This window comes from Nerophis lumbriciformis, linkage group LG19 (assembly GCF_033978685.3).
Source record: "Nerophis lumbriciformis linkage group LG19, RoL_Nlum_v2.1, whole genome shotgun sequence".
In the NCBI taxonomy this organism is placed as follows: Eukaryota; Metazoa; Chordata; class Actinopteri; order Syngnathiformes; family Syngnathidae; genus Nerophis; species Nerophis lumbriciformis.
Genome location: NC_084566.2, coordinates 33,223,525 through 33,244,124, shown reverse-complemented (window position 1 = coordinate 33,244,124; position 20,600 = coordinate 33,223,525). Strand labels below are relative to the sequence as shown.

At 40.1% G+C, this 20,600-nt stretch overlaps 1 protein-coding gene across 7 annotated transcripts in view; it reads left to right on the top strand.

Moving 5' to 3' along the window:
- LOC133618481 (receptor-type tyrosine-protein phosphatase mu-like) overlaps nt 1-20,600 on the top strand; it is a 580,372-nt gene that overhangs the window by 305,535 nt on the left and 254,237 nt on the right. For all 7 annotated transcript variants that reach the window (XM_072915241.1, XM_061978877.2, XM_061978875.2 and 4 more), the window contains exons 8-9: nt 8,072-8,380; nt 20,341-20,450. In XM_072915241.1, the coding sequence (XP_072771342.1) occupies nt 8,072-8,380; nt 20,341-20,450 (419 nt within the window). The remainder of the gene's footprint in view (nt 1-8,071; nt 8,381-20,340; nt 20,451-20,600) is intronic.

Genomic DNA, 20,600 nt, shown 5'->3' with positions numbered 1-20,600 from the left:
TCAAGAACTCTACAGAACTGAGTAAATACATATCGACTCTTAAAGACAATACAATTGATTACATGTCGAATTGCCGCATCTAGCTCACCATACAACAGTGCACCTAAAAGATGTGACATATTGTAAGTACACCTCTGCATAACATTGTATCAAAAATAATAAATTCCTTCACTGTCTGTCACACATTATTATCCCATTCTAACAAACATTGTCATCGCAAATGAATCAGAGACACTTTCAAGCATCACCAGTCTTTAAAAGTGGATGTTTTAAAAAAAAAAATAAAAATTCAAAACTTAAACATTTTGAGACATGGAGCACAAGTTATGATTGAACGTTGTCAGCAGATTCACCGCAGGGAGCCAGCGGTGCAACAAATAAAGAAATACGACAGAGATAAAAAAAATAAAAAAAAGAGTCCTACTAACAACCAAATGTAAACATTTAGCTGTTCCTGCTGAAAAATGATATCTCCTCCGTGTGTGCATGCCGTTGACGTTGGACAATTTATCAGTGGCGTTCCACCGAGATGAAAGTGTGACATCCTCCACAAATCACAGCACCGGAGCTTGTCTGCTTGAGAGTCACACTTTGCCGCTTTTGTCATTTCTCTTTTTTTTTTTATTGAAAGCGTCGGCTTTAATTGGATTCGTGCGACCGACCACCCTGCGATTCTCTCCCGGCGTTCGGCGCGTCCCCTTGCCCGGCGAGTGCAGCCCCCAGATAGTTCCGCAAATAAAGAGGTTTAAACCTTCCATTTTCTGGTCGGCTCACCCTCCGTTTGCTTGTGACTTCTGGCTTTTTTCTTGGAACTTGTTCTAGTTTTTCATCTTTTGGCCATTTTTTTCCCACTGCACGGTACCTAGTTGACTCACTTAGCATAGCTTTACTTGTTAATGATGCCCTTCCCTTTGGCAAAAGCAGATACTAGAAGGTACTATTTCTAGTACATGATCTTCCAGGCTTCCAGATTCGGCATTGTAACATTTGAGGATACACATGTTGGACACATATGCTCCACAGTCCCCTTTTGGTTGCAGCACTTCCTTTTTTTAGCTGCCCTCAGTCTCCTCTTGGATAAATAGTATCGCATGTTGAGAAACGCAGGACACCTTCCTTGTCCTCCAGACATTTGTTAGATTGTTTCATACATACAGTTTTCTTTCAAATAGCTTTCCTGTCGTCACTTAGCATTGCTAGTAGAGATGTCCGATAATGGCTTTTTTGCCGATATTCCGATATTGTCCAACTCCTAATTGCTGATTCCGCTATCAACCGATATCAATATATACAGTCGTGGAATTAACACATTATTATGCCTAATTTTGTTGTGATGCCCCGCTGGATGCATTAAACAATGTAACAAGGTGTATATTGTAGCGTCCCGGAAGAGTTAGTGCTGCAAGGGGTTCTGGGTATTTGTTCTGTTGTGTTTATGTTGTGTTACGGTGCCGATGTTCTCCCGAAATGTGTTTGTCATTCTTGTTTGGTGTGGGTTCACAGTGTGGCGCATATTTGTAACAGTGTTAAAGTTGTTTATACCGCCACCCTCAGTGGACCCCGACTTAAACAAGTTGAAAAATGTTATTTGGGTGTTACCATTTAGTGGTCAATTGTACGGAATATGTACTGCACTGCTGTAAACTGTACTGTTTTATATAATGTTTTCCCTTCCTTTGCAATCTACTAATACAAGTTTCAATCAATCAGTCATGTTATGACCTAATTTATTGAGCATTATCCCCATTTATTTAAAATCCCAACATGCCTCATCTTAAAATCCCACAATCCCACAGGTGATTCGATAACAAGCCCCAGCTGGGCAATCTACTCACCTGCCGCTGCTTTCGAGGCCGGTCCTTACACACCCCGCTCCGCGGCAGGCCCACAGGCCACACACCCCTCCACAGTGCCATTTGTTCAAACTACTATTCTCGTCGTTTTTACCATGAATTGATTAACATGGACCCCGACTTAAACAAGTTGAAAAACTTTATTCGGGTGTTACCATTAAGTGGTCAATTGTACGGAATATGTACTGTACTGTGTAAACTGTACTGTTTCATTAATGTATTCCCTTCCTTTGCAATCTACTAATAAAAGTTTCAATCAATCAGTCATGTTATGACCTAATTTAGTGAGCATTATCCCCATTTATTTAAAATCCCAACATGCCTCATCTTAAAATCCCACAGGTGATTCGATAACAAGCCCCAGCTGGGCAATCTACTCACCTGCCGCTGCTTTCGAAGCCGGTCCTTACACACCCCGCTCCCCTCCACAGTGCCATTCGTTCAAACTTCTATTTTCGTCGTTTTTACCATGTATTGATTAACATGGACCCCGACTTAAACAAGTTGAAAAACTTTATTCAGGTGTTACCATTTAGTGGTCAATTGTACGGAATATGTACTGTACTGCTGTAAACGGTACAGTTTCATATAATGTATTCCCTTCCTTTGCAATCTACTAGTAAAAGTTTCAATCAATCAGTCATGTTATGACCTAATTTAGTGAGCATTATCCCCATTTATTTAAAATCCCAACAAGCCTCATCTTAAAATCCCACAGGTGATTCGATAACAGGCCCCAGCTGGGCAATCTACTCACCTGCCGCTGCTTTCGAGGCCGGTCCTTACACACCCCGCTCCCCTCCACAGTGCCATTCGTTCAAACTTCTATTATCGTCGTTTTTACCATGAATTGATTAACATGGACCCCGACTTAAACAAGTTGAAAAACTTTATTCGGGTGTTACCATTTAGTGGTCAATTGTACAGAATGTGTACTGTACTGTGCAATCTGTACTGTTTCATATCATGTATTCCCTTCCTTTGCAATCTACTAATAAAAGTTTCAATCAATCAGTCATGTTATGACCTAATTTAGTGAGCATTATCCCCATTTATTTAAAATCCCAACATGCCTCATCTTAAAATCCCACAGGTGAATCGATAACAAGCCCCAGCTGGGCAATCTACTCACCTGCCGCTGCTTTCGAGGCCGGTCCTTACACACCCCGCTCCCCTCCACATTACCATTCGTTCAAACTACTATTCTCGTCGTTTTTACCATGTATTGATTAACGTGGCCCCCGACTTAAACAAGTTGAAAAACTTATTCGGGTATTACCATTTAGTGGTCAATTGTACGGAATATGTACTGTACTGCTGTAAACTGTACTGTTTCATATCATGTATTCCCTTCCTTTGCAATCTACTAATAAAAGTTTCAATCAATCAGTCATGGTATGACCTAATTTAGTGAGCATTATCCCCATTTATTTAAAATCCCAACATGCCTCATCTTAAAATCCCACAAACGGTCTCATAACGCCGGGCTGCCTCTGCAGGGAAACGGGCGAAATAGAGCTCCGGCTCTTCCCTAATAGGTGGTAAAGTGTTAAGTTCCAGAGAAATAGGCTGCAAATGTAACCTGGAATGGAAATTGATCCTATTACCTTTGGCAGCCTTGTTGGAAAGGTGGGGAGAGGAAGAAAAGAGGATTAGGAAAAGGCCGGGGGGGGGCGGAAAAGGTGGAGAAAGGTACGTGTTTGGCGGTGATAGGACGACAGAGGTGGGGGAGTTGTGTCCCGCCTGGACTGTGTATCAGCTGGCGTAAATGGCCAGCTAACAAAGACAGGGAAAAGGCAGGAAAGATGGTGTCCTGCGGAGAGATGATACACCACCTGCTATGTGTTGCTGGTGTCTGCTGTGAGCGAGCAGCAGCAAAAAGGACTTTGAAACAGGAAGCAGCTTCAAACAAATGTAACCGGGTGTCAAATGCACTGCAAAAAGTCAGTGTTCAAAAACAAGAAAAAAAAATACAAAAATGAGGGGTATTTTAGTTGAACTAAGCAAAATTATCTGCCAATAGAACAAGAAAATTTGGCTTGTCAAGACTTTCCAAAACAAGTAAAATTAGCTAACCTCAATGAACCCAAAAATACCTTAAAATAAATATATTCTTACTAATAACAAGTGCACTTTTCTTGGTAGAAAAAAAAAGAGACCTTTTAATATTCTTAAATGAAGTAAATGCTAGTGCCATTATCTTGACATAATGATATGCGCTCGGCATTACATTTCTTGAAACCAGCAAACTTATACTGAAAACTAATTTATTGTTCTTAATGGAAAGGCAACAAGGCAACCGCTTGTTACTCTCGGGGTCTCCTAGCCGCTCGGGCAAATCATATTGTTTAAAAATGCATTTTTCCATGGATAACATGACATCATCGCGCCAAGTGCATGCTCTTTCAGTCAATTAGTGCGCATATATACAGCCCGGCACCCGGACAAAAAATTTTAAATTGCAATTTGGAAGAATTTATCTGAATGTGCATGAACTATTCATGTTCAAAATTGTTTGAAATGTCACATGTTTAAATATTAACTGTCAGTTTACTGTACTGTGCCAACTGTACTACTATATGAGTACGTATTTTCTATTGTTTCATTGAAAATAAAACAGCAAAGTCCATTTGGCTGTCATCTGTTTTAATTATGAGACACATTCGTGTCAAAATCATGAATTCTTTTGTTAATGCTTGAAATAAGAAATTGTTACTTTAAAAAAGTAGTTTTATACTTGTGAGTAGGGATGTCCAATAATGGCTTTTTGCTGATATCCAATATTCCGATATTGTCCAACTACCGATACCGATATCAACCGATACCGATATATACAGTCGTGGACTTAACACATTATTATGCCTAATTTGGACAACCAGGTATGGTGAAGATAAGGTCCTTTTAGAAAAATAAAATAAAATAAGATAAATAAATTTAAAACATTTTATTGAATAAAAAACAAAGAAAACAATATAAAAACAGTTACATAGAAACTAGTAATTAATGAAAATGAGTAAAATTAACTGTTAAAGGTTAGTACTATTAGTGGACCAGCAGCACGCACAATCATGTGTGCTTACGGACTGTATCCCTTGCAGACTGTATTGATATATATTGATATATAATGTAGGAACCAGAATATTAAAGGGGAACATTATCACAATTTCAGAAGGGTTAAAACCATTACAAATCAGTTCCCAGTGGCTTATTTTATTTTTCGAAGTTTTTTTCAAAATTTTACCCATCACGCAATATCCCTAAAAAAAAGCTTCAAAGTGCCTGATTTTAACCATCGTTATATACACCCGTCCATTTTCCTGTGACGTCACATAGTGATGCCAACACAAACAAACATGGCGGAAAGAACAGCAAGCTATAGCGACATTAGCTCGGATTCAGACTCGGATTTCAGCGGCTTAAGCGATTCAACAGATTACGCATGTTTTGAAACGGATGGTTGTAGTGTGGAGGCAGGTAGCGAAAACGAAATTGAAGAAGAAACTGAAGCTATTGAGCCATATCGGTTTGAACCGTATGCAAGCGAAACCGACGAAAACGACACGACAGCCAGCGACACGGGAGAAAGCGAGGACGAATTCGGCGATCGCCTTCTAACCAACGATTGGTATGTGTTTGTTTGGCATTAAAGGAAACTAACAACTATGAACTAGGTTTACAGCATATGAAATACATTTGGCAACAACATGCACTTTGAGAGTGCAGACAGGCCAGTTTTCATCAATTAATATATTCTGTAGACATACCCTCATCCGCGCTCTTTTACTGAAAGCTGATCTGTCCAGTTTTGGAGTAGATATCAGCAGGCTAGGGAAGCTAGGGTCGATATTCTTCTCTTCGGTGGCATAAGGGACGGTGTGAGCCAAGACATCCAGGGGGTTTAGCTCGCTCGTCTGCGGGAACAAACTGCCGCCATTGCTTGCCGTGCTACCGAGGTCCTTTGTCCCTGAATTGCTCACACACTCCAGCAGATTCAATGGGGGTCTGGCGGCAGATTTCTTTGACTTTATCGTTGGAAATGCATCTGCTTTGAGTGTCGCAGGATATCCACACATTCTTGCCATCTCTGTCGTAGCATAGCTTTCGTCGGTAAAGTGTGCGGAACAAACGTCCAATTTCTTGCCACTTTCGCATCTTTGGGCCACTGGTGCAACTTGAATCCGTCCCTGTTCGTGTTGTTACACCCTCCGACAACACACCGACGAGGCATGATGTCTCCAAGGTACGGAAAACAGTCGAAAAAACGGAAAATAACAGAGCTGATTTGACTTGGTGTTTGAGAAAATAGCGGATTGCTTCCCGATGTGACGTCACGTTGTGACGTCATCGCTCCGAGAGCGAATAATAGAAAGGTGTTTAATTCGCCAAAATTCACCCATTTAAAGTTCAGAAATCGGTTAAAAAAATACACAGTCGTGGAATTAACACATTATTATGCCTAATTTGGACAACCAGGTAAGGTGAAGATAAGGTCCTTTAAAAAAAATAAAATAAAATAAGATAAATAAATTTAAAACATTTTATTGAATAAAAAAGAAAGTAAAACAATATAAAAACAGTTACATAGAAACTAGTAATTAATGAAAATGAGTAAAATTAACTGTTAAAGGTTAGTACTATTAGTGGACCAGCAGCACGCACAATCATGTGTGCTTACGGACTGTATCCCTTGCAGACTGTATTGATATATATTGATATATAATGTAGGAACCAGAATATTAATAACAGAAAGAAACAACCCTTTTGTGTGAATGAGTGTAAATGGGGGAGGGAGGTTTTTTGGGTTGGTGTACTAATTGTAAGTGTATCTTGTGTTTGTTATGTTGATTTAACAAACAAAAAAACAACAACATAAAAAAAAACGATACCGATAATAAAAAAAACGATACCGATAATTTCCGATATTACATTTTAAAGCATTTATCGACATCTCTACTTGTGAGTGTTGATCATACTTGCCAACCCTCCCGAATTTTCCGGGAGACTCCCGAAATTCAGCGCCTCTCCCGAAAACCTCCCGGGACAAATATTCTCCCGAAAATCTCCCGATTTTCAACCGGAGCTGGAGGCCACGCCCCCTCCAGCTCCATTTCGGACCTGAGTGAGGACAGCCTTTTTTCGATGGGAGGACAACAGGGTGACAAGAAATAAATCATCCAGACTAGAGATAAATTGTATTATTATGTTTATCTTACCTACAAATAAATATATTTATTAATTCAAAAAACCCAAAACTAAATACATTTTTACTATATTTTGCTAAAAACATAAAAATTAATTGTATTTTTATTTGTATTTTTTCTGACTCCTTATTACATCCAGGCATTAGAATTATACATTAAAATAAACATATTTGAAATGATTAATTTTAAATGATCATAATAATTCATTTAAAATGACCATATTCAATTATTAAAATAATTGCTTGTTTATCAACAACTTTAGCATTTTATTCATTACATTTTGAAGCTCTCAGAAGCCAAGTTATGTTATATTCCTTAATATTTATTTATGCAAGTTTGAAGTATCAATTATCTAAACACAATTTTGTTTGCATATTTTCAGGATGTAGATATATATATATATATATATATATATATATATATATATATATATATATATATATATATATATATATATATATGTATGAAATACTTGACTTGGTGAATTCTAGCTGTCAATATACTCCTCCCCTCTTAACCACGCCCTGCCACACCCCCGACCACGCCCCCACCCCCCACCTCCCGAAATCGGAGGTCTAAAGGTTGGCAAGTATGGTGTTGATGGCACAGCTTTGCAACAGTTGATATTCTAGTTTCAAGCATGTTTTACTCAATAAAGGTCATCAAATCTCAGCAACAAGCTGTAATATCTTACTGAGATCATTTAGGACCAAAACCCTTAAAACAAGTAAAACACTCTAACATAAAATCTGCTTAGTGAGAAGAATTATCTTATCAGACAGAAAATAAGCAAATATCACCCTTATTTGAGATATTTAATCTTACTTAGATTTCAGTTTTTGCAGTGTAAAAAGAAAAGAATAGTGCAGCATGAGAAAAGAACAGCCTGTGTGTCTCGGCATACATTCCAGCCATTTGCCTCCTTTTATTGAGACTAATGTGCAGCACCTGGCGTTTGGCAAAGCCTAATTGATTGGAGCCATGTTGGCTCACGCCTTCTCCCTCTTGTCTCCACAGAGCCCATGCACGGCCCACGGCGCCTGGAGGTGCTGGACGTCCAGTCCAAGCAGGTGACCGTGCGCTGGGAGCCCCTGGGCTACAACGTGACCCGCTGCCACAGCTACAACCTGACCGTGCAGTACCGCTCCAGGGTGGGCGGCAAGGACCAGACCCGCGAGGAGGTGTGCTACGACACCCAGAGCCGCGACCCGCAGCACACCATCCACAACCTGACGCCCTTCGCCAACCTCAGCGTCCGGCTGGTGCTGCGCAACTCGGAGGGCGTCAAGGAGAGCGGCGAGCTGGAGGTGCAGACCGACGAGGACGGTGAGGCTCGCTTGTGTCAAAATGTGATGAGAGTTGCTTCGACATGTCGGTATCATCAATCAATCAATGTTTACTTATATAGCCCTAAATCACCAGTGTCTCAAAGGGCTGCACAAGCTACATTGACATACTCAGATCCCATATCAGGGCAAGGAAAAACTCAACCCAATGGGATGACAATGAGAAACCTTGGAGGGGACCGCAGATGTGGAACCCTCGAACCCCCACCAACCGTAGTGTGAGAGTCCAGTCCATAGTGGATCTAATATGATAGTGTGAGAGTCCAGTCCATAGTGGATCTAACATAATAGTGTGAGAGTCCAGTCCATTGTGGATCTAACATAATAGTGTGAGAGTCCAGTCCATAGTGGATCTAACATAATAGTGAGAGTCCAGTCCATAGTGGATCGAACATAATAGTGTGAGAGTCCAGTCCATAGTGGATCTAGCATAATATTGTGAGAGTCCAGTCCATAGTGGGGCCAGCATAATAGTGAGAGTCCAGTCCATAGTGGATCTAACATAATAGTGTGAGAGTCCAGTCCACAGTGGATCTAACATAATAGTGTGAGAGTCCAGTCCATAGTGGATCTAGCATAATATTGTGAGAATCCAGTCCATAGTGGATATAACATAATAGTGTGAGAGTCCAGTCCATAGTGGATCTAGCATAATAGTGTGAGAGTCCAGTCCATAGTGGATCTAGCATAATAGTGTGAGAGTCCAGTCCATAGTGGATCTAGCATAATAGTGTGAGAGTCCAGTCCATAGTGGATCTAGCATAATAGTGTGAGAGTCCAGTCCATAGTGGATCTAGCATAATAGTGTGAGAGTCCAGTCCATAGTGGATCTAGCATAATAGTGTGAGAGTCCAGTCCATAGTGGATCTAGCATAATAGTGTGAGAGACCAGTCCATAGTGGATCTAACATAATAGTGAGAGTCCAGTCCATAGTGGATCTAGCATAATATTGTGAGAGTCCAGTCCATAGTGGATCTAACATAATATTGTGAGAGTCCAGTCCATAGTGGATTTAACATAATAGTGTGAGAGTCCAGTCCATAGTGGATTTAACATAATAGTGTGAGAGTCCAGTCCATAGTGGGGCCAGCATAATAGTGAGAGTCCAGTCCATAGTGGATCTAACATAATAGTGTGAGAGTCCAGTCCATAGTGGATCTAACATAATAGTGTGAGAGTCCAGTCCATAGTGGATCTAACATAATAATGTGAGAGTCCAGTCCATAGTGGATCTAACATAATATTGTGAGAGTCCAGTCCATAGTGGATTTAACATAATAGTGTGAGAGTCCAGTCCATAGTGGATTTAACATAATAGTGTGAGAGTCCAGTCCATAGTGGATTTAACATAATAATGTGAGAGTCCAGTCCATAGTGGATATAACATAATAGTGTGAGAGTCCAGTCCATAGTGGATTTAACATAATAGTGTGAGAGTCCAGTCCATAGTGGATTTAACATAATAGTGTGAGAGTCCAGTCCATAGTGGGGCCAGCATAATAGTGAGAGTCCAGTCCATAGTGGATCTAACATAATAGTGTGAGAGTCCAGTCCATAGTGGATCTAACATAATAGTGTGAGAGTCCAGTCCATAGTGGATCTAACATAATAATGTGAGAGTCCAGTCCATAGTGGATCTAACATAATATTGTGAGAGTCCAGTCCATAGTGGATCTAACATAATAGTGTGAGAGTCCAGTCCATAGTGGATCTAACATAATAGTGTGAGAGTCCAGTCCATAGTGGATCCAACATAGTGTGAGAGTCCAGTCCATAGTTGATCTAACATAATAGTGTGAGAGTCCAGTCCCTAGTGGATCTAACATAATAGCGAGAGTCCAGTCCATAGTGGATCTAACATAATATTGTGAGAGTCCAGTCCATGGTGGATCTAACATAATATTGTGAGAGTCCAGTCCATCGTGGATCTAACATAATATTGTGAGAGTCCAGTCCATAGTGGATCCAACATAATAGTGAGAGTCTAGTCCATAGTGGATCTAACATAATAGTGAGAGTCCAGTCCATAGTGGATCTAACATAATAGTGAGAGTCCAGTCTATAGTGGATCTAACATAATAATGTGAGAGTCCAGTCCATAGTGGATCTAGCATAATAGTGTGAGAGTCCTGTCCATAGTGGATCTAACATAATAGTGTGAGAGTCCAGTCCATAGTGGATCTAGCATAATATTGTGAGAGTCCAGTCCATAGTGGATCTAACATAATAGTGTGAGAGTCCAGTCCATAGTGGATCTAGCATAATAGTGAGAGTCCAGTCCATAGTGGATCTAGCATAATAGTGTGAGAGTCCAGTCCATAGTGGATCTTGCATAATAGTGTGAGAGTCCAGTCCATAGTGGATCTAACATAATGTGAGAGTCCAGTCCATAGTGGATCTAACATAATAGTGTGAGAGTCCAGTCCATAGTGGATCTAGCATAATATTGTGAGAGTCCAGTCCATAGTGGATCTAACATAATAATGTGAGTCCAGTCCATAGTGGATATAACATAATAGTGTGAGAGTCCAGTCCATAGTGGATCTAACATAATAATGTGAGAGTCCAGTCCATAGTGGATCTAACATAATATTGTGAGAGTCCAGTCCATAGTGGATCTAACATAATAGTGTGAGAGTCCAGTCCATAGTGGATCTAACATAATAGTGTGAGTCCAGTCCATAGTGGATCTAACATAATATTGTGAGAGTCCAGTCCATAGTGGATCTAACATAATAGTGTGAGAGTCCAGTCCATAGTGGATCTAACATAATAATGTGAGAGTCCAGTCCATAGTGGATCTAACATAATAATGTGAGAGTCCAGTCCATAGTGGATCTAACATAATATTGTGAGAGTCCAGTCCATAGTGGATTTAACATAATAGTGTGAGAGTCCAGTCCATAGTGGATCTAACGTAATAGTGTGAGAGTCCAGTCCATAGTGGATCTAACGTAATAGTGTGAGAGTCCAGTCCATAGTGGATCTAACATAATAGTGTGAGAGTCCAGTCCATAGTGGATCTAACATAATAGTGTGAGAGTCCAGTCCATAGTGGATCTAACATACTAGTGAGAGTCCAGTCCATAGTGGATCTAACATAATAGTGTGAGAGTCCAGTCCATAGTGGATCTAACATAATAATGTGAGAGTCCAGTCCATAGTGGATCTAACATAATAATGTGAGAGTCCAGTCCATAGTGGATCTAACATAATATTGTGAGAGTCCAGTCCATAGTGGATTTAACATAATAGTGTGAGAGTCCAGTCCATAGTGGGTCTAACGTAATAGTGTGAGAGTCCAGTCCATAGTGGATCTAACATAATAGTGTGAGAGTCCAGTCCATAGTGGATCTAACGTAATAGTGTGAGAGTCCAGTCCATAGTGGATCTAACATAATAAGGTGAGAGTCCAGTCCATAGTGGGGCCAGCATAATAGTGTGAGAGTCCAGTCCATAGTGGATCTAACATAATAGTGTGAGAGTCCAGTCCATAGTGGATCTAACATAATAGTGTGAGAGTCCAGTCCATAGTGGATCTAACATAATAGTGTGAGAGTCCAGTCCATAGTGGATCTAACATAATAGTGTGAGAGTCCAGTCCATATTGGATCTAACATAATAGTGTGAGAGTCCAGTCCATAGTGGATCTAACATAATAGTGTGAGAGTCCAGTCCATATTGGATCTAACATAATAGTGTGAGAGTCCAGTCCATAGTGGATCTAACATAATAGTGGGAGAGTCCAGTCCATAGTGGATCTAACATAATAGTGTGAGAGTCCAGTCCATATTGGATCTAGCATAATAGTGTGAGAGTCCAGTTAATAGTATATATACTTTAATTGTTGTTATTTATATTTTATGAATAAATTGTGTGATAATGTTCATCAGTCAACTCATTGGTGTTACTTTTCAATCTATCAAGATAAAAAAAAAAATCTAAATCAAATTACAGGATGATATTTATGTAGTTTGCTAATTTTTCTCGACTGATGTACTAACATCATGTGGTTCATTTTGTACATATGTAGCATCATCTACAAAGATACAAATAATTGCGACATCCAGTGGACACATTTACAACAGCAGTTTTTATTTCATTCAAAAATTTCAGGTTAATTTTTATACTTAGCAAACTCATCCCGCGGGCCGGATAAATCCTGTTCGTGGGCCTGATCCGGCCCTTAGGCCGTACGTTTGACACCCCTGTTTTAAAGTATCAAGTGAAAAGGGGGCTCGAACAAAAACTTAAAATAATCAATAATATGTTTATTAATCAATTCACCTATCTACTTGGGATTTTTATTAGGGCTCCACAAGAGGGCGCTCCTCAAATAGAATAGCTGTACGGGTCCATGACACATTTGCTACCAGGCCACATAGAAAAATATACTCCCAAGTGGGCCGAACTGGTAAAATCACGGCACGATAACTTAAAAATAAAGACAACTTTAGATTGTTTCCTTTGTTTAGAAATAGAACAAGCACATTCTGAAATTGTACAAATCTTAATCTTTGTTGTTGTTTTTTTACAATTACCTGTTGCGGTTAATAATATATCTACTTTATTTGTCCTTATATATATTTTCTGAATAAATTATGTGATAGTGTTCATCAATCAACTCATTGGTATTAATTTTCAATCTATCAAGATAAAAAAAAATTATATCAAAATCAAATTACAGGGAGTTATTTATTTAGTTTGATCATTTTCCTCGACTGATGTACTAACATCACATGGTTCATTTCCTACATATGTAGCATCATCTACAAAGATACAAAGAATTGCTATTGTGACATCCAGTGGACACATTTAGAACAGCAGTTTCTTCCAATACACCAGTGTTTTTCAACCTTTTTTGAGCCAAGGCACATTTTTTGCATTGAAAAAATGCGAAGGCACACCAACAGCAGAAATCATTAAAAAAACTAAACTCAGTTGACAGTAAAAAGTCGTTGTCGCAATTGTTGGATATGAATTCAAACTATAACCAAGCATGCATCACTATAGCTCTTGTCTCAAAGTAGGTGTACTGTCACCACCTGTCACATCGCGCCATGACTTATTTGGAGTTTTTTGCTGTTTTCCTGTGTGTAGTGTTTTAGTTATTGTCTTGCGCTCCTATTTTGGTGGCTTTTCCCATTTTGTTGGTATTTTCCTGTTGCAGTTTCATGTCTTCCTTTGAGCGATATTTCCCGCATCTACATTGTTTTAGCGATCAAGAATATTTCAGTTGATTTTATCCATCTTTGTGGGGACATTGTTGATTGTCATGTCATGTTCGGATGTACATTGTGGACGCCGTCTTTGCTCCACAGTAAGTCTTTGCTGTCGTCCAGCATTCTGTTTTTGTTTACTTTGTAAGCCAGTTCAGTTTTAGTTTCGTACTGCATAGCCTTCCCTAAGCTTCAATGCCTTTTCTTAGGGGCACTCAACTTTTGTTTATTTTTGGTTTAAGCATTAGATACCTTTAACCTGCACACTGCCTCCCACTGTATCCGACATCTACAAAGCAATTAGCTACCGGCTGCCACCTACTGATATGGAAGAGTATTACACGGTTACTCTGCCGATCTCTAGACAGCACCGACACTCAACAACAACACATCATTTGCAGACTATAATTACTGGTTTGCGAAAAATATTTTTAACCCAAATAGGTGAAATTAGATAATCTCCCACGGCACACTAGTGGTTGAAAAACACTGCACTAGACACACCAATAAGCTTGTTTATAGATGTATAATATTCTTCATCCTTCTATTTACCACTGCACTATTATCCCATTAATCTTGCACATAGTTATTTACTTGTTTATATTTTAGTTAATTGATATTTATTGTTTACATTGAACAAAGAGAGCAAAGTCCAAACAGTCAAACTAATTGTGTGTTACGCATACCTTGCCAATAAAAGTGATGGTGATTGCGTGAAGAAGCACGTTGTAATGTAATTACACACAATGTGAATTATTGAATGACAAGGCGTTTCATATAATGTTTTACCCCAAACGTATCCCGGCCACGTCATACTGTGTCGCTGATTAAAATATGACGGCAACCAACGTTCCCTCTAAGGTGCGTGCCTGTGCAATTGCGCACTGCTCAAGCGTCCTCTGGGAACGGCAAATCTATGCCACGCACAAAATCAAATAAAAAAAATAAGTGCATAACAATTTTCGGCACACGGACACGACAGAGAAAACAGTTTTCGTCATTATTGTTAAAATATTGTAACGTCTGTCGAGACGCTTTGAGGACATGAATTCCATCCATCACTTTACTGAGCAAAACTCTTTATTGTCGTCCATAAATTAATTCATTACCATGAATTGATTTACGTGGACCCCGACTTAAAGAAGTTGAAAAACTTATTGGGGTGTTACCATTTAGTGGTCAATTGTACGGAATATGTAAAGTTTCAATCAATCAAAAAAACACATCCCCAAAACATTAGTAAAAAAAATTATATCTAGCAAAACTGGTCATTTTCTGCAGTACAAACCAGACCAAAATCAACTTTGTTATATCAACAGCAGCCGCTCGCTCTTTCTCACTTGCGCCAACACATGCACATATGGCACTTAGCCAGTGATGCGTTTATAGCCACACAAAAAGTCGGACAACTCCAACACCACACGTAAAATGTCATTCCAGGTCGCTACACTATGATTTACCAATCAAATGTGTGCTTATTCTAGTGTCATTTATTAGGAATCTTAATTTATAAATATTAATCATGAAATGCTGTTAGTATATTCAATAAATACTAATAAAAATATATTTTTTACAAACAGTAAGTTGGAGGAATGTACACATGATCCTCCGCTTACATCTCATTGTGCAACATGTGAATGTTTTAATGTCTGAAAGGGGTACAAATTATTTCCAAAGCAGGACCTCCACCCAGACAAACAATACAAGTACACAGTTCATGAAAAACAATATTTTTTGTTATTGTCATTGTAAGTGGGCCTAAACACTTATATTAGAAATGGAAATGACTGCTGTCATTTGATTATAATAATAAGAGAATGTTGTCTGTCTATCTGTGTTGGCCCTGCAATGAGGTGGGGACTTGTCCAGGGTGTACCCCGCCTTCCGCCCGAATGCAGCTGAGATAGGCTCCAGCGACCCCGAAAGGGACAAGCGGTAGAAAATGGATGGATGGATGGAGATTGAACTTGTTATTTAGTCAGGTTTGGGACAGGTGTACTGCTGGTGTAGCCACAGTGTGCACGTCTGATGTTGCTCACATGGGCTCCACTGAATGCTCAGGGAGTTTTTGCGTTTGCTCACACACATAAAAAATTAGAGGGAACATTGACGGCAACATTTCCTGATCACTTCCAGCGGCTCCGTGGCGGGCGTCATTAGTACTTGCAGTCCAAAGCAGAAGATCTTGGGTTCGAACCCTGGTCGTGGTTAAAAGTTGGGTATGTTTTAATGATGTTAAAATAGTTTAATATCCTAAACTTCAGGATATGAATAAAAAGTGGACTGTTAAAAAAAAAAATCATGCTGATTATCAAAGATGTTATATGAGCGATAGTTATAGCTCAATTAAAGCTGTTCTGGAAATGTATTGTGTTGCTCAAGGGAATATGATTAATATGGCACTGGGATACCAATGATTTTATACTTTCAAAGTTCTTCTTGGACAGCCAGTTTTTGACTTTGGTATTTATCAAATCCTCGTTACAGCCCTGAGTGCAAGTGTGCTAAATTGTTGCGTGTAATAGGTATGCTTAGGAAAGGAAATACACATTTCCCGTGGCCTAGGACCGATAAGTTAAAGTGCTGCTATCATAGTTTGGTTTGGTTTAAGTTTATTTTGAACATGTAAGCACGATGCAGTCACAATATGATAAATCATACAATTAGCATATTCTCATTTCTCTTTACAACATGCCCGAAAAGGAGTAGGAAGAAGCAAAGCTTATTTAATCCCACCCCTTTTCCACTTCATTGATATTACTCACACATATGATCACTTCTTATTCTCATATTGTAACACAATTTACAACAGTTCTCTTGATAGGCAGTTAAAGGCCTACTGAAATGCGATTTTCTTATTTAAACTGGGATAGCAGGTCCATTCTATGTGTCATACTTGATCATTTCGCGATATTGCCATATTTTTGCTGAAAGGATTTAGTAGACAACATCGACGATAAAGTTCGCAACTTTTGGTCGCTGATAAAAAAGCCTTGCCTGTACCGGAAGTAGCAGACGAGTAGCGTGACGTCACAGGTTGTGGAGCTCCTCACATCTGCACATTGTTTACAATCATGGCCACCAGCAGCGAGAGAGATTCAGACCGAGAAAGCGACGATTTCCCCATTAATTTGAGCGAGGATGAAAGATTCGTGGATGAGGAAAGTGAGAGTGAAGGACTAGAGGGCAGTGGGAGCGATTCAGATAGGGAAGATGCTGTGAGAGGCGGGTGGGACCTGATATTCAGCTGGGAATGACGAAAACAGTAAATAAACACAAGACATACTCTATTAGCCACAACACAACCAGGCTTATATTTAATATGCCACAAATTAATCCCGCATAACAAACACCTCCCCGCTTCCGTCCATATAACCCGCCAATACAACTCAAACACCTGCACAACACACTCAATCCCACAGCCCAAAGTACCGTTCACCTCCCCAAAGTTCATACAGCACATATATTTCCCCAAAGTCCCCAAAGTTACGTATGTGACATGCACATAGCGGCACGCACGTACGGGCAAGCGATCAAATGTTTGGAAGCCGCAACTACATGCGTACTCACGGTTCCGCGTCTGCGCATCCAACTCAAAGTCCTCCTGGTAAGAGTATATGTTGTCCCAGTTATCCACAGGCCAATGGTAAAGCTTGACTGTCATCTTTCGGGAATGTAAACATTGAAACACCGGCTGTGTTATCCGGCACAACAGTCAGGGGGTGCATTCTACGGCGGGGGTGCGTTATCCGGCACAACACCTGCCGCAATACACCGCTTCCCACCTACAGCTTTCTTCTTTGCTGTCTCCATTGTTCATTGAACAAATTGCAAAAGATTCACCAACACAGATGTCCAGAATACTGTGGAATTTTGCGATGAAAACAGACGACTTAATAGCTGGCCACCATGCTGTCCCAAAATGTCCTCTACAATCCGTGACGTCACGCGCAGGCGTCGTCATACCGAGACGTTTTCAGCAGGATATCTCGCGCGAAATTTAAAATTGCACTTTAGTAAGCTAACCCGGCCGTTTTTGCATGTGTTGCAATGTTAAGATTTCATCATTGATATATAAACTATCAGACTGCGTGGTCGGTAGTAGTGGGTTTCAGTAGGCCTTTAAGTCAGTTATAATTCCTGTAATGAAATTGATTATTTCTCATTTTCAATACGATTTAAGACGTTCATCAAAATTCTTCCTTGTACTTTGTAAACACTTCTGTTTGAACAGCCTCTTAACCCTTGTGTCATGTTCATATTGTTGAACAGATGTTTACCTTATCCCAATAAACATCTGTTCAGTATTTTAACATAAAAGTGTATGATTGTGAGGCATTAAAAGTCACAAAATGCAACGGGTCCATCAGACCCACAAAGGCTGGCTGAGTAACAACAATATGAACGTTGCACGGAAAAATTTCTCTTGCCAGTTTCTGCATCCCACAGGGATTCTTCTTTTGTGTTTCTGCACCTGCGGTTCCCACACAAGGTTGCAACATTGTTTGTCAACACTGTCTGCTCTCATTTTCTCGCACATTTGACCCTCTGATGTTCTGTGTACCTACACTCTGTCCTCCTCCTGCTGTGTGTGTGTGTGTGTGCGTGCATGCGTGCGTGCGTGTGTGTGTGTGTGTGTGTGTGTGTGTGTGTGTGTGTGTGTGTGTGTGTGTGTGGGTGGGTGGGTGCGTATGGTACTGACGAAGATAGATATCTACAAATATCCATATTTAAGAGTTATTTATTTCTATAGTCATGTTGGAAATAACTAGTGCCCTTTCTATTTTTTCTCTATCTCATGACCGAGGGTACACTGTGGACTACCTTGAGCTCGGAATGCAGGGAGTAGCAATACTCCTTTTATTTGTTATCTCATCCTGTCTGTAGCTAAGGAGAACAATAGACATATGTATTCGTTCTGGAGGGTTGGGGCGAGGGACATATTGAAGAACACAGCACTTGGGTAAGGTTTTTCAGATCAACTTGGCTACGCAATTGAATGTGTTGTCCTAGGCTGGTCTCTTCAAAGCTTTGAAAATAAATGACAAAATACCTATTCTGTTCTGGTGATAATTTAAACTCAGTTTATGTGTCATCAAAAGAACTTGGGATTGACCAGTAACTTAAATTCCCTTGGAGGAACATCTGGTCCAAACGCAACAGTACACAGAACATCAATTTCCACACTTCTATTAGCTCCGGGTCCAGTGGACCCGGACATCTTATTAAACCGTATTTTTCGGACTAAAAGTCGCAGTTTTTTCTCATAGTTTGGTGCGACTTATACTCAGGAGCGACCTATGTGTGAAATTATTAACACAATATCGTAAAATACCAAATAATATTATTTAGCTCATTCACGTAAGAGACTAGACGTATAAGATTTCATGGGATTTAACGATTAGGAGTGACAGATTGTTTGGTAAACGTATAGCATGTTCTATATGTTATAGTTATTTGAATGACTCTTACCATAATATGTTACGTTAACATACCAGGCATGTTCTCAGTTGGTTATTTATGCCTCATATAACGTACACTTATTCAGCCTGTTGTTCACTATTCTTTATTTATTTTAAATTGCCTTTCAAATGTCTATTCTTGGTGTTGGCTTTTATCAAATACATTACCCCAAAAAATGCGACTTATATATGTTTCCTTCCTTCTTTATTATGCATTTTCGGCCGGTGCGACTTATACTCCGAAAAATGCGGTAATAGAAATGTGTAGGGGGGGGTGTATGGTGTGTGGTAATTAAATATGTAAACTGATATATGTTCTTCACAGAAAATGAGCCAAAGTCAGTGAGTCTCAGTTTGGAAAATTACTTAATTGTATCATTTTTCTTTTAATAAAAAATGAAAATGGGTCCCACAGACCCGAACACCACACACTGGTGTACATAAGTACAAGTAGTATTCCTGGAGGCCACCGGGAAAAAATCATCCGGGTTGGCAAATCTGACATGTACAGCACAAGAGTCATACCAAAGACTATACAAATGGGACCCATTACCTCCCTGCTTGGCACTCAGGGTTGGAATTGGGGGTTAAATCACCAAAAATTATTCCCGGCCGTGCCCCCCGCTGCTGCCCACTGCTCCCCTCACCCAGGGTGATGGGTCAAATGCAGAGAATTTCGCCACACCTAGTGTGTGTGTGACAATCATTGGTACTTTAACTTTAATAAGGCCTTCTTGTCCCAATTTGTACTGTAGTTTACAAACACTAAACGTCTGATCAATGAATGGCGTTCCATGCGTTTTGATCGTGGCGCCACGACTTGAAAGCGCCGACTCCTCCTCGCCATCCTCCCGCCGACTGATCCCGCGGGAAGACCTTGTACAGGCGGGGGCGTCGCCGCAGCTCCTTGAAGATAAATCCCGTCTCCGCATTGCTTCTTGTGTTCTAGAATGAAAGCAGTTAGAGGATCAGATGTTACGCACATTAATAATGCAGACACGTCACCTCCTTTATTTATACGCCGCTCAATCCCGCCGTACAGTCTGCGCATCGTTATTGTCAAGCACTTGACATTTTTGCATAAATTGACATCCAAATATGTTTGTCTGGTGTCCATTGCTGTAACGGGCGTCCTTGAGAAGCTCTTTAGGCGATTGTCGTGGCAAGATAAATCAAACGTCGGGGAAGGAGTTGGCGCGGTTTCCGACTTTTATTGAGTTGCGGGTGTCGCTAATGATGGCCGTGTCTTGTCCCGCAGTGCCCAGCACCGTCCCCCTGGAGTCCATTCAGGGCAGCGCCTACGAGGAGAAGATCATCCTGACGTGGAGGGAACCTGCTCAGACGTACGGCGTCATCACTCAGTATGAGGTATGACACACTGCAAAAAGTCAGCGTTCAAAAACAAGAAAAAAACAAACAAAAATGAGGGGTATTTTATCTGAACTAAGCAAAATTATCTTCCAATAGAACAAGAAAATTCGGCTTGTCAAGACTTTCCAAAAAAAAGTAAAATTAGCT